Source organism: Canis lupus, chromosome 11 (assembly GCF_011100685.1).
Source record: "Canis lupus familiaris isolate Mischka breed German Shepherd chromosome 11, alternate assembly UU_Cfam_GSD_1.0, whole genome shotgun sequence".
In the NCBI taxonomy this organism is placed as follows: Eukaryota; Metazoa; Chordata; class Mammalia; order Carnivora; family Canidae; genus Canis; species Canis lupus.
This window is the reverse complement of record NC_049232.1, coordinates 40,921,293-40,936,640: the sequence shown is the minus strand read 5'-3', so window position 1 is coordinate 40,936,640 and position 15,348 is coordinate 40,921,293. Positions and strand designations below refer to the sequence as shown.

Here is a 15,348-nt window from a genome sequence, read left to right as displayed (position 1 = left end):
AAGATGAACAGTTTGCATATTTACAAGTTAGAAATGACCAAGACAGGATAACCATTGTATGTAGTTAAGTCTTGATTCTAAATAAATACAATATGAAACACATTGAGGTGATTTACCAGAACATCAGTTCCATGAATTCACTCAGAAAAGACATATGGCATAAAAGGGCAAAGTAAGCACAGAAATACTAACACCATTACTCTCAGATCTACACTATATTCTTCTGTACTTCAGAGGCACTAATTTCTGCTTATTCACCCACCAAATCTACACTCAGGAAGGTCAGCAGTGACTTCAACTTTTCTGATATAGTGGGCAGATTCAACCTACAACTTCCATGAATCCACTTTGTTCTTCTAAGCACATTTATTTCCTTAAATACATTCAGCACCATTCTCTCTTGTCAGTACACTGTGTGGCCATGATTCCACTGTCTCCTTTGTGGCTCTTCTCCGGCCTCCCTTTGATAGATGAAGATCCTCAGAACTACATTCATGTCTTCTCACACTACACTGTCTCCCCCCATGGCCACCTCTGTTTCGGGCTTTCCCCTGCTAGATACAGACCTCAGCCGTAGTGTTTCTTGCCTAATGCAAGCTCACCTCTCCCCTGACACTGGGCGTTTGTGCTTCCATGTCTACCAAGAGAGTCCACAGGTTTATGTGTATTTCCTGACATTCTCTGTTTTAGAATCAGTAAGAGAATTCACTTCTTTCACTTCTTCACTGTGAGACTAACTATGAGGATTGTTTTTAGTTTTCTATCCCTACAGCAATCAAAGATATAGACACCAGGAACTGTATTTATCATATCCTATATTCTAAAGGAAATAGATAATTTATCGTAGAAGAAGTCAGTCAACACTTCTGATGTTAATGTAACATGAGGGGTCAAAGCACTCCACCAGCCAGTTTTCAATCAGGTAGTAAAACTAGACTTTGTGATAGCCTTTCAAAACACTTCCTGTACTAAAAATTCAATAAAGAAGGAAATTGATAACTTATTAAATATAGAACATATTTTATTATATTGCTGCCACGTAAAGATGCATATATAATATGAGAAGATATAAATCTTATAAATAATTGCATAAATAAATATTTAAATATATAAACAGACAAGACCATGGTCACCTGTCGACTAGTATTGGTACAGTTGACATGTCCTTAATATTTCTGAAAACACTTGACATATTCATTCTGTTCAAGTCACCGTTACAGCAGAAATGAGTCTTTCAACAGCAGAACAGGGTAAGTGTGATATTATTTGTCAGAGGGAATCATTTCCATGTTAAACCTGGTCTGATTTCTTCCACCTTATTCTTTCTTGCAAGAATGCGGAGGAGAAGAAGGATCTCCCGATTTCTGCTTGGACCATCTCCCAGGCACACGGGCTGTGGTTCTTGTCTTGCAGGTAGAGGGAGATCCTTTGAAAGTAGGTCCTCAGGGTGGAGTCCTCATGCAGGAGGGGGGCCTCGGCCAGCCTCGCCTCCTGCAGGAGACAGGAATCCAGGTCATCCACCTGCTCAGAGAGCCCCGAGCACAATTCCTCCAGGAGGGTCATGTTCCAAGGAGCAGAGGACATGTTCATGCAGAAGAGGTGGAAGACGTTCTGGGTCATCCCGTGGACCACAGAGAGGGCCTGCGCCTCCTGGAGCTGCTGGCCATCAAACAGCTCCTTGGGGAAGGCAAAGTCATTGGTGTAATTGACACAAGGGCCGGCGGAGAGTCTCCTCATCTGTCCCAGGAGCGTCAGGACCCTCCAGTTGCGCAGGCAGTGGGTGTCGGGCAGGTGGCAAGCCAGACAGCACAGGGAGTGGCAGCTGAGCAGCACCAGGGCCACCGAGAAGGAGCAGGGCAGGGCCATCGGGGATCCTGCAGGGGCTGTGGGCCTGGCTGCGCTGGGCAAGTGTGGGAACCGCGGCTTCAGCTTCTCTGAGCATCTTCCCTCGTGTGTGGGGCTTAAGTAGGCAACAGACGCGTTTTCCATTTCTGAACGTCTCCCTCACTTCCTACTTCTCTTTTTGCTTTCCTTTATGATGCACTTTCGACTGGCTCTAGAGCACTGTTTCCCAACTACATGGGCGTGCTTGTCATGATTGCCCTTGCCTCCAGAGTCTTCTGGATTGGCTTTTCACGCATCATCCAGAAAAGTTCCGGACCCGGATGCACTGTCTCTAGAGTACAGTGTATGTCCCTATCTGCTCCTATCTGAACTTTGTACATACACAACCCCGTGTCGGTTCACCCTTCTCATGTGAAGGCGAAGCAGGGTTAAGGATGTCTAACCCTGATAAACATGAAGGCCATTGTCAGGCTAACGACGTGGAATGGGATGGCCAACGTTGAAGAATGACCCATCGAGTACTGATAGGTACATGATTTCTGATACGGAAAGCACATATGCAGGTGAACCATGTCTACAAAGACAAGAGAATGAACGCAGGGTCTCTCCCAATTTAGAACGATGCCGAACTGCTGATCGGAATCGAAGAGTTGAATTACTTCCTTGACATGTGTTTCTCCAGTAAGGCCATTTCATGTTGCCTCGGGCTGACAAAGTGATCTCTTGCCTCACCTGCAACTCCGTACTCATCAAGGTGTTTTCAAACTTCCTTTTTTTCTGTTTCTCACTGTGTACAGTTAATGATGGGTTGACTGTCTTTCGTAAAGTCAAACCATGTATATATATAAAAAAAACAACGATCATGTATAATCTCTTTGTTCTGAAATGCTGAAAGCCCACATCACCTCCAGGCTCCTACAGAAGCCACATCCAAAAGCGCCAAAGGCAGCTCCCAAGGCAGCCAAGGCCACCTATCCCAGTGACTTTGAGATCCAGGAACGGATGGAGAGAAAGTCCTCTGCTCACAGGGGCCTGTCATTCCTAGGTGTGTCGCCCTCCTCGGCACACATTTCAGGGCTCTTCCACTAATTCAACGGCCATGCTTCTTGTGTGGTACTCAAGAAAGCCCAAGGAGAGACAACAAACAGGAAGCAAGAAGCTTTGGCTGGGGCCCTCCCAGACTGAGCTTTGGAGAGCCTACAGACCACTGGACTATCTAAGACTAGTTCACAGAGCTCAGAATCTTGGAAGCCTTGTCACAGGGATTCTCTCTGGTGGCTGAAGGTTCATTTTCAGGGACACTATGCAGATATAGACTACGGAGGTGGGAAAAATCTCTCTACTTCGTATTTATTTTTCTGTGCAGCTAACTACTCGTAAAAGATATCTTGATTTTTAGAGAAAGAGAGAGAGAGAGAGACAGTGAGAGACAGAGAGAGAGTGAAAGCAATATATAGAGCAGCATGAGTTGGGGAGGAGAGGGAGTAGCAGACACCCAACTGAGAAGGAGCCCGATGACAGGTTCCATCCAAGGACCCTGGGATTGGCGATCCAGCCAAAGACAGATGCCTCATGGAACAAGCCACCCAGGTGCCCCAGGGACAAGGAATCCTCTGCAGAATCTTTGCTAGTGGGGAGCCTGACATGGGGTTCCATCCAACCACCCTGAGCTGAGGATCTCAGCTGAAAGCAAGATCTGGCTGCTTATCCGACCTTGCCAACCACATTACCTACCCACTGCTCTTTGGAATACTGTATTTTCCAAAAAAACACCGAGAGAGAGAGAGAGACATAGAAAAGCTAAGGGAATTGCCTTATTACATTCTGTGAATCCGTTCTTTCTGAGAAAAACCTGTTTTTTCCTCTGGAGATGAATCATCCAGCAGAGGCAGCCTGATGCAGAGGACACAAGCCAGGTGTCTAGACCTGGTCACTATCTCAGTCTATTGCTGGCTGTCGGAGGCAGTCTTCTGTTTACATTATTGGACAGACCACAGAGTACAATCCTCACACTTTCTCTTTCCTTGTTGCTACAGCCAATGTCCCATGGTTTTAATGGGGAGGTGCCCTCCTGTCCAAAATGATCTGTCATCAAAAGCAAAAGAATTCAAGAAGGCCTCTTGGAGGAGAGTTTCCAAAAAGCATGGAAGCTTCACAGACTCTGGGCTTCAGTGAGTGGCTTGCCCTTAGAAGTCACATGGCCACACAGGATCCACAAGGGAATCCATCTGGAGACCACTTCTCCTTCAGGACTCTGTTCTCATGGGACCGCTTCCATTGCTAGGCTTGAAGGGAATCGTACGGCTTGTAACTGGCAGACTGCAATATGCATTTTTTTTACGGATATTTGCACTGGGACATACACCAGTCTTTTAGGGAAGGTATCCAGTGCTGTTCATTTTATATCCCCATATGTCTGCTTCCTTTGCTATGACTGCCATCACTTCACTCTGCTGGTTGTTTGGAGGTTTTTTTTGTTTTTGTTTTTTTTTCTCGACAGAACTCAAGGATACGAGGTAGGAGTTGGGATTCATTGTGTGCGCCTCCATCCTCGCAGGCACATATGCACTGGCCTCAAGGAAGACTATGCTTAGACTTTTCATGAGAGTAACAGAATTTTGAGGAAAAGAGTCATACGATCCGTTTTGTCAGATTCTATTCTGTCTCCATACCTCTCCAAAGAAACCACAAATGCAAGAATGCTTGCAGAGAACGGTTTAATGAACAAAAGAATATAAAAGTGAATAAATAGAAATCATTCCCACTCCAGCTGAATCACAGAGTGAGGGAATGCCTACTAGTATACAAAGAGAACCCAGTAAATCTATAAATATAAATAAATAAATAAATAAATAAATAAATAAATAAATAAATAAATAGTAAAGTAGAGAGATGGGCACGGTTATCTGAAAGTAAGCGGTGTTTGTCGACTTGACTTGATGGTGCTGCCCCGTCCTGAACACGTTGGACACCCGATTGCCTTCGTGTCACCGTGACGGCAGGCGTGAGCTTCTCTGAGGCGGCAGGACAGGTGCAAGTGTGCTCTGATCAGTCAGGGAATGTCATTTCCGTGCGGACCCGGGCGGGTCTCATTTCCTCCTCCTGATTCTTTCTTGCAAGATTGTCGAGGAGAAGAAGGATCTCCCGATTTCTGCTCGGACCATCTCCCAGGCACACGGGCTGTGGTTCCTGTCTTGCAGGTAGAGGGAGATCCTTTGGAAGTAGGTCCTCAGGGTGGAGTCCTCATGCATGAGGGGGGTCTCGGCCAGCCCCGCCTCCTGCAGGGGACAGGCCTCCAGGTCATCCAGCTGCTCAGAGAGCCCCGAGCACAGTTCCTCCAGGAGAGTCATGTTCCAAGGAGCAGAGGACGTGTCCGGGCAGAAGAGGTGGAAGACCTTCTGGGTCATCACGTGGACCACAGAGAGGGCCTGCGCCTCCTGGAGCCGCTGGCCATCAAACAGCTCCTTGGGGAAGGCAAAGTCATTGGTGTAGTGGTCACAAGAGCCGGCGGAGAGTCTCCTCATCTGTCCCAGGAGCGTCAGGACCCTCCAGTTGCGCAGGCCGTGGGTGTCGGGCAGGTGGCAAGCCAGACAGCACAGGGAGTGGCAGCTGAGCAGCACCAGGGCCACCGAGAAGGAGCAGGGCAGGGCCATCGGGGATCCTGCAGGGGCTGTGGGCCTGGCTGCGCTGGGCAAGTGTGGGAACCGCGGCTTCAGCTTCTCTGAGCATCTTCACTTGGGCCAACTCTTAAATGTAACACATTACTTTCCTTTTTCTGAAAGTTCCTCTTCCTTCCTAATTTGTTTTTGTTTTTAATTTTGCATTTTCCAAATGGCTTTAGAGGAGTGTTCCTGAACTATTTTATTTCATTATTGCATTCCCTTCCCCTGACCCCAGAGTGATTTTAGGTATTTTTTGCTTTCAAATCCCTCGTAAAAATTTAATGACAGAAGTATCCTCTATATCTATTTGAGTCCTTTCTCTGTCTGTACTTTATATAATGAGATAGTGCCAAACTGTACTCTTTTTCCAATCCCAGATTAACACTGACAAAAATTTTAAGCTAAATGTACATTTCAACGTTTTTAACATTTTATTTCACTTTTAAGTCTAGTTTTCAGATCAAATTTTAATATACTTATGTAAATAAGAATGTATTAAAATTATACTTATTCAAAGTTATATAAATATACAATAATAATATATCTGGTATAATATACTTAAAAACACTATTTGTACTCAAAATTAGTGAAAATTTAGAGTATTTTTCTGACATGTATTTTTTTAAGTCTTCACTTTTTATTTTGCTTTGTATCAGAAAGTAATTTTTAATTTCACTTCTTGATAGATATTCATCCACATATTCTTGGCATTTATTTCTTTTCAGCATTTATTTCTTTTCTTTTCATAATTATTCATGTGTTGAATAAGTTTAGTATAATTAAATGATCAAATATAAAATACCTGCATTTAATTCTGAAGTCCGGTCTATACTCGGGCAACCAAAATAGACCAATGGTGCCTACTGCATATTTGAAGATCATTTCTCAGAATATAGCTTTGAAATCCAGCAAATGATGGGGGAGAGTCCTCTGGTGAGCCTTGTATATGATGTAAATTTTAAGGCTCTAGATTTGTATACTCCAATGTCAATACTTCCCATAAGATACTCAAGAAAAACCAGTAAGATATAAGATAATGAGAAAATAAATATTAAGGAATTAAATTTTGTTGAATCAACAGGGCTGATTTGAAGAGCAAGAAACTATTGTAATATGTAAGATGTGTTCACTCTCCAATAACTAATTTTTGCACCATTGGTAGTGAAAATAGGAAAGTAGGAGAACATATTCGATTTGAATCTTTCTTTTTTAAAAAATTACTTATTTATTTATTTGAGAGAGACAATGAGAGAGCAGGAAGAGGGGCAGAAGGATATGGACAGAATCACAAGCTGACTCTCCACTGAGCCCGAAGCTTGATACCATCACCCTAAGATGATGACCTGAGCTGAAAGCAAAAGTGGGACACTCAACCAACTGAGCCACCCAGGTGCCTCTGACTCTCCCTTTATATTTTTGCATATAATTTCAAATTTCCCAAAGGACTTTTAGAGATTGGAAACCAGAATAGTTATCTTCAGAAAAAAAAAGATACATGTTTGTCCTAAATTCAAAACTGTGTAAATATCGATTATTATCATGTGAAGAACTTCCTCTCAGTTCCTATCCTGAACTCTTGTCATTTTGCATAGAAAGTTACCTTGGCTAAGTCCTCTACATTCTTACTCTTCACATGGAAAGTAGGTAGCCATCTTTGATACTCTAGCTCTTAGTCATGGATTCTGTGTTATTCACTCTAACATCCTCGGCACGACGCCCAGCATCCTGGCTCAATACATCATGTACACTACATGGGCTCTCTGATTTCCTGCTCCTACCAGAAGGTGTTCACAAATCACCAAACTAGTTTGCTTCATCACAGCCATATTTGTTAGGCCTGTGCAAGACACTGGCCAAAATATCCACTCTACTCTTACTGGCATCGACCACACCTACTGGGATTATTGCTGAAACCACTGGGACTCTGGTTGCTTTCAGGTGCTCAGGGCGTTGGGGTTCAGGCTGCAAGAGCACAGTTGTCAGCCTTTGCCCAGCACTAGAGGAAACCCCCCAGGATGGCCTCATCTCAACCTTGCCCACAGCCTGGCCACCACAGGAAAATACCTCGCCTGGTGTCCTACACAGAGCCACACATCTAAACTCAGACTCTCCTTGATTCACACAGCTCAGGGCAACCGGGCTATTGATCCACAAGTCGTGGTGAGTCTTTACTCAAGTGACACCCAACGACTGTCTTCCTGAGATGCTCTGGAGACAACTCAGAGACAACGATGAACCCCCATCGCCTGCTCTTATCTCCATCCATCTCTGGGGGAGAGAAGGCTCCATTGCACTCCGATATCTACAGTGTGGCAGGTAATAAGCAGTGTTACCTCAGGCCAAAACATGAAGGTGTGTATTCTCAGTCCTTGGCCCTGCTTGCTCTTGCTTGCTAACCTACCTACTCACTCTTCCTTGTTACTAAGCTTGGCTGTATCCACTCTTCTAGAAGGCAGACATGGAGCCTTTAATGACCTACTATGTTCTGAATGGTTGGATATTATCTATTGAAGTCCTAACCCCGAAGTGATGGTATTAAGTGATGGGGCCTTTGGAGGTGATGAGAGTACAAGGATGTAACCCTTATGGTGAGATTGGGGCCCTTATAAGAGACATCGTCATATTGGATTTCCAAGCCCTAGAACTGTGACCAATGAATTTCTGCTCTTTACAAGTTATCCAGGATATGCTATTTTTTAAAAAGCAGCCCAAAGGGACAGAGCCCTGACCTGCCCTATTTTCTCCTTAGAATATCTCCCTCTGGGGATCTGTAAAATACCTAAGGGGAAGGTATTCAGCTTACCCAACTTATTTTTCTAGGCATCCAGTATGGTCCATATCATTTCCAATGCACAATCAATATTCATGAGGAAAACAAGCATAATCATTATTAGAGAAAGAGTAATACCAACAGATACTACAGAGATGTGATTTATGTGATTTGAGAGGACAACAGATCTGAAGGTCTTTTATAAATTCCTCATGGTTCTACAGGGGAATTTATAATGGAATAGCCTGTGGGGCATTTAAATACAAAAGAAAAAAAATTTCTGTGTGAGAAAATTTCCTTCAAGTTTGTATTTCCAGTATTTAGAGTATCAGGATGAGAATCACAAGCTTGGCCATCAGAAGACTCATTCTCCTCCTGTATTTTAGTGAGCTTCAAGTACCTCCAAGGAAACACCTCACACTGTGCTCACCTCCTTCACTTCATGAGCAAATAACTTTGAATTTTACAAAGTATTCCAAGACCTCATCTCCACCCTTGTGGCCAGTTTCCCATATCAGTCTATGCCTTTGGGAATCAACCTGAATGCTTCTTTCAAATGATCAGTGATGCTATGAACTCTAAAAAATGACATCCATTGACTCACCCCCTGATTTAATTGTGTAATCAGGCTGTGGGTCTGTTGTTTTGGACTTTTCAATGAAGTGTGTGTTGTCAACATATTGGCTATTTTTCCCTTTCAAAAAGCATTAGTATAAATAATGTAACAATAAAGACTGCTCTTTTTTCATTGAACTTCTCTCCTCTTGCATTAGCCACCCGAGCAGAGTCTATTTCCCAGTGGATCTGTCTTTACACTGAGGCAGTCCATGAGAATAAATTCAAACCACACAAATGTCAATGGAAATGTTATTCTCCTGCATAGTATAGTCTTGGGCCCAGAAATTACCACCTTTTTCCCTTTGCAACTGATTGGGATAGACTCAAGCATCACAGACACATTTGGAGTCCAGTGTCATATACGCAATGTCATGGAAGAGAAGATCCTGGCGTCCCTGAATCACTGTTTGAGGAAGAGCCAACTGGAAGAGTCATCTAAGCAGAAATTCCCCATCACACTCTCCTAGTTTGGTGTAGATCAGTTACAGCAGCTGGCATTAACTTAATAAACACATGTCTTTCTTTTTATAAAGATTTTTTTTTATTTATTCATGAGAGACACAGAGAGAGAAGCAGACACTTTGGCAGAGAAAGAAGCAGGCTCCCTTTGGGGAGCCCGATGCGGGACTCAATCCCAGGACCCCAGGATCACAACCTGAGCCAAAGGCAGATACTTAACCACTGAGCCACCCAGCTGTCCCCCTCCCCTTTTTAAAAATATTTTATATTTTAATTTATTCATGAGAAACACACAGAGTCAGAGACATAGACAGATGGAGAACTGACACGTCTTTAACAAAATCACTATCCTCAAGTACTTTTCCATAAAAAATTGGACTTTATATTCTGGAAATGACAAAAACGCCCTCAAACTTAGGCCTTAAAAAATTACATCATAAAACCTTTTAAGAAAGCAGATCATGTTCTCTCTAAACATGTTTTTGTAAAATCATTCTGAACAATACATTCTTTTTTTTTTTTTTTTAAGATCTTATTTATTCATAAGAGACACACAGAGAGAGGCAGAGACACAGGCAGAGAGAGAAGCAGGCTCCATGCAGGGAGCCCCATGCGGGACCCAATCTCTGGACCCCAGGATCAGCCCTGAGCCGAAGGCAGACGCTCAACCACTGAGCCACCTAGGCGTCCCTGAACAATACATTCTTTTAAAAGTCTGTGATTTTGGTTCAGATATTTCTTATCTAATGCTCAGGCACAGCGGCTGCGTTTGTTGCCCTCCTGATAGAGATGGATGCTCTGGAAACCCTTCCCGACAACCAGTCCCGGACACAGGCAGGCCCGACCCTTCTTTCCTGGGCTCCAGGGGCTCCCGGCCGCGATCAAGGCTGGAGAGGAGGTGCTGGAGGGCGGCCTTGCTCCCCCCAGCCTGGCTGCGCTCTGCGCCCAAGAGGCTGAGGATGTGCTGCAGCAGCTGCAGGTGCGAACGGGCGCTTCGGGGCCTCTGGATTCGGGGTGTGCTCTAGTCCCCGAGGAGCTCTGAAGCAGGTGCGCCCCGGAGGCGCGCGTGAGGGTGTGCGCGCCTCGGGCGGGGCTCGGGCTCCCAGGCAGGGGTCCCGCGGGGGAGCCCCGGGGCGGCGGCGGCGGCGGCGGCGGCGGCAGCCTCCTCCTGCCGCCCAGGGATGGGGCCCCGCGGCGGCGGTGGTGGTCCCGGCGGCCGCTGTGTGGGGCCCGGGCTGCGCGGGGCGGCCTGGGGGGGCGGCTCGGGGCCGCGGCCCGGGTCCCCGCAAACCCGTCCTCCCGCCCCCTCCCCGCCGAGCGGGCGGCCCGGCGGCGCTTGGGGGGGCCCCGGTGGCCCGAGGGCGTCCTGCAGCCTGCGCTTGCGGCTCGGCCTGGGTCCCGGCGCCCCTTGGGCCGAGAAAGTGCAGCCAGAGGACGGGCCGCAAGACGCGGTTTCCCGAAGGGATTTGAGCCGAAGGGATTTGAGCCGCGGCGCGCGCGGGCGGGTTTGCAGCTTCGGGGTCGGGTGTGCGCCCGCCGGCGGGGCCGCGACCGGCTCGGGAGGGCGGGGGGGGCGGGGGCGGAGGATGGGGCGGGGGTGCGGGGGGACGTTAGGACGACGGGGCTTTCAGAAGACAAGATGGCAGTATGATGAAAAGGTTAGGCCCTGGGGGCCACAGGATGACAAGTGAGGGGATGGTGCAGCGATGGGGCGATCAGGCGATGGGGTGATGGGACAAGCTGGAGATGAAGGGACAGATGACTGGACGATGCAGTGATGGGAAGATGCGGCAATGAGAAACGAGGTGATGGAGTGATGGAGCGATGGGGCTTTTGGAGGTCGGGTGACAGGACGATGTGACACTGGGGCGATGGCACATGTGGCTACGGGACAATGGGAAGAAGGGGCGACAGTGTGACGGGGACACTTGACAGGGCTACTGGTCGACAGGTAAATGGGTTGAGTGGACGCTGAGATGATGGGACAGCAAGGGGCCGATTGGACAATGGGGCCTTGTGTGGCTGATAGTATGATGGGACTACGGGGCAATGGTGGGACAGGATGATAGGACGATAGGACGATGGGGCATTAGGCGATGTGATGATGGGGCGAAGGGATGATGGAGTGACACAGGACAGTGTGGATGGTATGACAGGACGATGGGATGATGGGACAATGATGCGACGGGAAGGTGGAGCTGCGGGATGTCAGAACGACTGGACTGTGGGACAATGGAGCAATGGTACATCAAGAAGATGGGACGATGAAGCGATGGGGAGACGGGACCACATGGTGATCTAGTGAGAGGATGAAGGGAACATGGGATGATGGGATGATGGAGTACAGGACGATGAAACGCTAGGGAAATGGGACCATGTGGCTATGGAATGAAGGGACGTCGGGACTCGCCTGGACTGCAGTGAGGATGCAGTGGGCAGAACTGGTCACCAGCCAGCCTAGTCCCCATGGTCGCTGGAAGGATGGGGAGCACCCAACATGTACCCTCCTCACTTCTAGGCATATCTGCAGGTGGGACGGGGGTGTCTGTGGTGGCAGCAGGGCCACACGAGGGCCACCTGCAGATTAGGACCCTGGACACTCATTGCACATCCCAGTCACCTGCGCCCACACCACAGATTTCACAGCACATGTCAAATCCAAACTTTACACACGAAACAGCAAAACTTCTCATATGGAAAATACTCAAACTCATACATAATTTTGTAGTCAACTTTTTCGGTGGAGTAGAAATTACATTTTATTCACAGCAAAATAATAATTGAATATAACTTCACTTTTCTACCTTTGATGAAACAAACTCAATAATATAGTCAAGATTATTTCTTTTCAGTTCAGTTAAGTAGCTTTTTTTTACCTTCTGGTTAGTGAAACATCTTTCCCCGGATTCCAACTTGACTACATTGTTAAGGAGAAAAGTTAGTGTTGTTTACAAGCAGTTGAGAACATTCAGCACATTGGATCTTTCCATTTTCTTTAGTAAGATATTCATAGAATGAATGGGATTTGTTGAAATTCCATATATACTCTGCTTCTTCCTTTGAAGACTCTCAGGAACTTCCAAGTACAGGTCAATTTTCTTTATTTAACATTTTGATATTTTGTACATCCTGGAGGTTTTGAATTAATTTAGAGTTTAAAATATTGCATTAAGTTATTTATCTTGATTACTTAGATTTGGTGCCTTTGTAAATTGGGTGCTAGAGGGGTATACTCACTCACTATACCTTATCACTAACACAGGAAATAGCTTTTGAATTAGTGTTGTGATAATCAATGGTTGAAAATCTAGGAATATTCCATATCTCATCACCCTGTCCTTCATTTTTTAAAAACTCTTTTCCTGTTTTTTTTTTTTAATTTTTAAATTTTTTCCTATTTTTTTTTCCTACACGGTATCTTAAAAAATATCCCCAGAAGAGGTCTGAATGTACCTGAGCATGAGAGAAGGGACTCTTACTCCTTTTATACTAGTCACAGAGCAGCCATTTCTGTCAGATAACTTTCAAGGTGCTGGTTCTCTACAAAGAGCTTCAAGTGTGCTGTGAGATCTGTCTCCTGTGTGTTCCAGGGACTGATATCTGAGGGAATATTGGGCTCTGCTCCTTCACAGTCCTGGAACAATGTCCCCTTCTGGAGTTTATTTGGGGGCAGGAAGCTGGCCATACACATCTCTAAGAGTGTTAAGGGAGCTGCACTGAAAGCCTGTCTTGGCTTGGCTGAATGTGGACTCTACCGAGTATTATTTCTCGTATTAATCTTTCAGGCAGCTATCATTTACTAAGGTCAGGTTTACTCTCATTTACTGTGATTCTGCATTAGGAGTCTGTAATTTGCAAACTTTATTCCATTTAATCTTTACAATTTTCTGCATGTCCATTACTAAAGCTGTCTCAATTTTTTTGAGGAAGAAATGAAAGTCTGGTGTCATTAATGTTCAGGAGCCACAGATTTCTTTAGAAAGTGGAGCTTCCTGTTGCCCTCCATGTCCTCCTCTTCATCATCTCTAAGCACTTGCCCTTTGCTACATTGACGATGCTGGTGCTCCCTTGATCCTAACCATGTCTCTACTACGTGCTTTCCCACTCCCTGGAAGGTAGTCATCATCCCTGTCTTACCTTCCTTGAATCCACATTTCCAAGCACATTGTCTTTCACATGTGTGCAGTCAGCATGTTTTGGGGAACAGTATAAAGAGAATTCTATGATTTAACCCTTGGTGTTGGGTTTTCTGCCATTATCATCTCTAGTGTGTGTCAGAATATAGGAGCCATGGCTCCCAGAAAGAAATGTGGAAAATGTCAAATTTAATGTTTATCCCTTTAAAAAGGAAATGCTAAGAGTTGAGGCAAGTTGTATTTCAGTGCATTTGAAGTGTAAAAATGGTACCCAGGATCAAACCACTGAGAACTCTTATTAGAAATGAAAAAGATGCTCAGTGGTTGAGCATCTGCCTTGGGCTCAAGGTGTGATCCCCAGGGTCCTGGGATTGATTCCCGCATTGGGGTCCCTATGGAGAGCCTGCTTCTCCCCCTGCCTGTTTCTGCCTCTCTCTCTCTCTCTCTCTCTCTCTGTGTCTCTCATGAATGAATAAATAAATAAAATGTTTTAAAAAAATGAAAAAGAGATAAAGCCTAAGACTCGGGTTTTTACTTCCACCTTGGGTCTCACTTAGATGAATACATCTCATTGGTCTGAGACTTCCGTCATCTTCCTTGAGTGTGTTTAATTTCCAGTGTCATAGTAAAAAGAAGTGTTAAAGTCATGATGTTGTCTGAGGCCCAAAAATAGAAGAGAACTTGACAAAAAGTGAAAACAAAATTGGGATAAGTATGGAAGTATCAGTCTTACCCTATGTAAGAATCTCATTTGCAAGAAGGTACTCAGAGCAGCTAGGCAAAGTCCCCCATAGCCAGACATTTGCATCCCCCCCACTCACCTGGGGCCTGCCAACCTCCTCACCGATGACACCAAGTCTGATGCTCTCTAGTTCTGTACCCTTAGCTGTCACCTGGCCTAGAACTGTGGCCTGCCTAAGCAGGAGACATTCACAGACCTGTGAATGGGGGAGGATCTTCCTTTTTCTCCTGCCTGAAGGACCAAGAATATTTTTACTTCTTCTTAGAAGCAGTTGGATGGCAGCCAGTTCCAAACAGCTCAGGCCACCTCTCTCTTCATGAGATGATCCAACAGATCTGCAGCATCTTCAGCATGAATGGCTGAAAGTCCTCACTGGACTTGATCAGAAGGTGAAAGATCTGGTTACCAGTTTGGTGCAGGAGATGGGGAAGGAAAGACCCCCTCTGGGCAATGATGACTCCTGCCTGCCTATGGAGAACTAATTGCAAAGTATCAGTCTTATCTGAGAAAAAAAGTATATAGCTGCCATGCCCAGGACACGGCCAGACAGGAAATTCAGAAGTAGAAATCACTAAGTGCTTTTTCTGTGTGAATAGGCTCATAAGAAAGCCAAGGAATTTGAAAAGGAGACTTGGCCCCAGCCTTCCAAAATTGAGTCTCATCTACTTCTAAATGGCCTTAATTTTGTAAATATTCACTAAAATACTTTTTTGTCTGGGTCTGATTTAAAATGTAGTGAGTAATTTTTAGCGGATTATGTAACAATAATAAGAGACTATATTTTTAGAGATGTTCTAGGGTAGCAGGTAGAAATATGGGTCTAACGTTTGGCGATATGACTGGGTAAAGACTCATGTGAAAGTCATATTCATAGAGAGAGGCAATGTTTGGAACTATTTGGGAGGTTGAGACCATATCTGCAGAAAGGATGGAGTGTGATGCCTAGCATAAAATTTTGAGGACCCCTTAAGGACTCAGTCCCCTCCCCTGACAGCCAATGGACCTCAGGGTCCCACAGGCCCAAGATAGCCCTCTGCCTCCAGATCCTCTCCAGAGCCCCTTTGTCTGCCTCCCTCCAGCTCACAAGTGCATCCTTCTGAATCTGGTTTCTGTTGT

At 45.5% G+C, this 15,348-nt stretch overlaps 2 protein-coding genes across 2 annotated transcripts; both read right to left on the bottom strand.

Annotated features, from left to right (window-relative positions):
* Positions 1–1,290: 1,290 nt before the first annotated feature.
* Positions 1,291–1,866, bottom strand: LOC611406 (interferon alpha-1/2-like). The gene has a single exon (XM_038553281.1). The coding sequence runs from the start codon at positions 1,864–1,866 to the stop codon at positions 1,291–1,293; it is 576 nt and encodes a 191-aa protein (XP_038409209.1).
* A 3,068-nt stretch (positions 1,867–4,934) lies between these two features.
* On the bottom strand, positions 4,935–5,539 carry LOC100685213 (interferon alpha-1/2). The gene has a single exon (XM_038551620.1). It carries the CDS (start codon positions 5,496–5,498, stop codon positions 4,935–4,937), a length of 564 nt encoding a protein of 187 aa, XP_038407548.1. The 5' UTR covers positions 5,499–5,539.
* Positions 5,540–15,348: the final 9,809 nt, after the last annotated feature.

What these genes read in the sequence shown, in the direction of transcription:
- LOC611406 (XM_038553281.1), bottom strand. Translation starts at nt 1,866, where the DNA reads ATGGCCCTGCCCTGCTCCTTCTCGGTGGCCCTGGTGCTGCTCAGCTGC.
- LOC100685213 (XM_038551620.1), bottom strand. Translation starts at nt 5,498, where the DNA reads ATGGCCCTGCCCTGCTCCTTCTCGGTGGCCCTGGTGCTGCTCAGCTGC.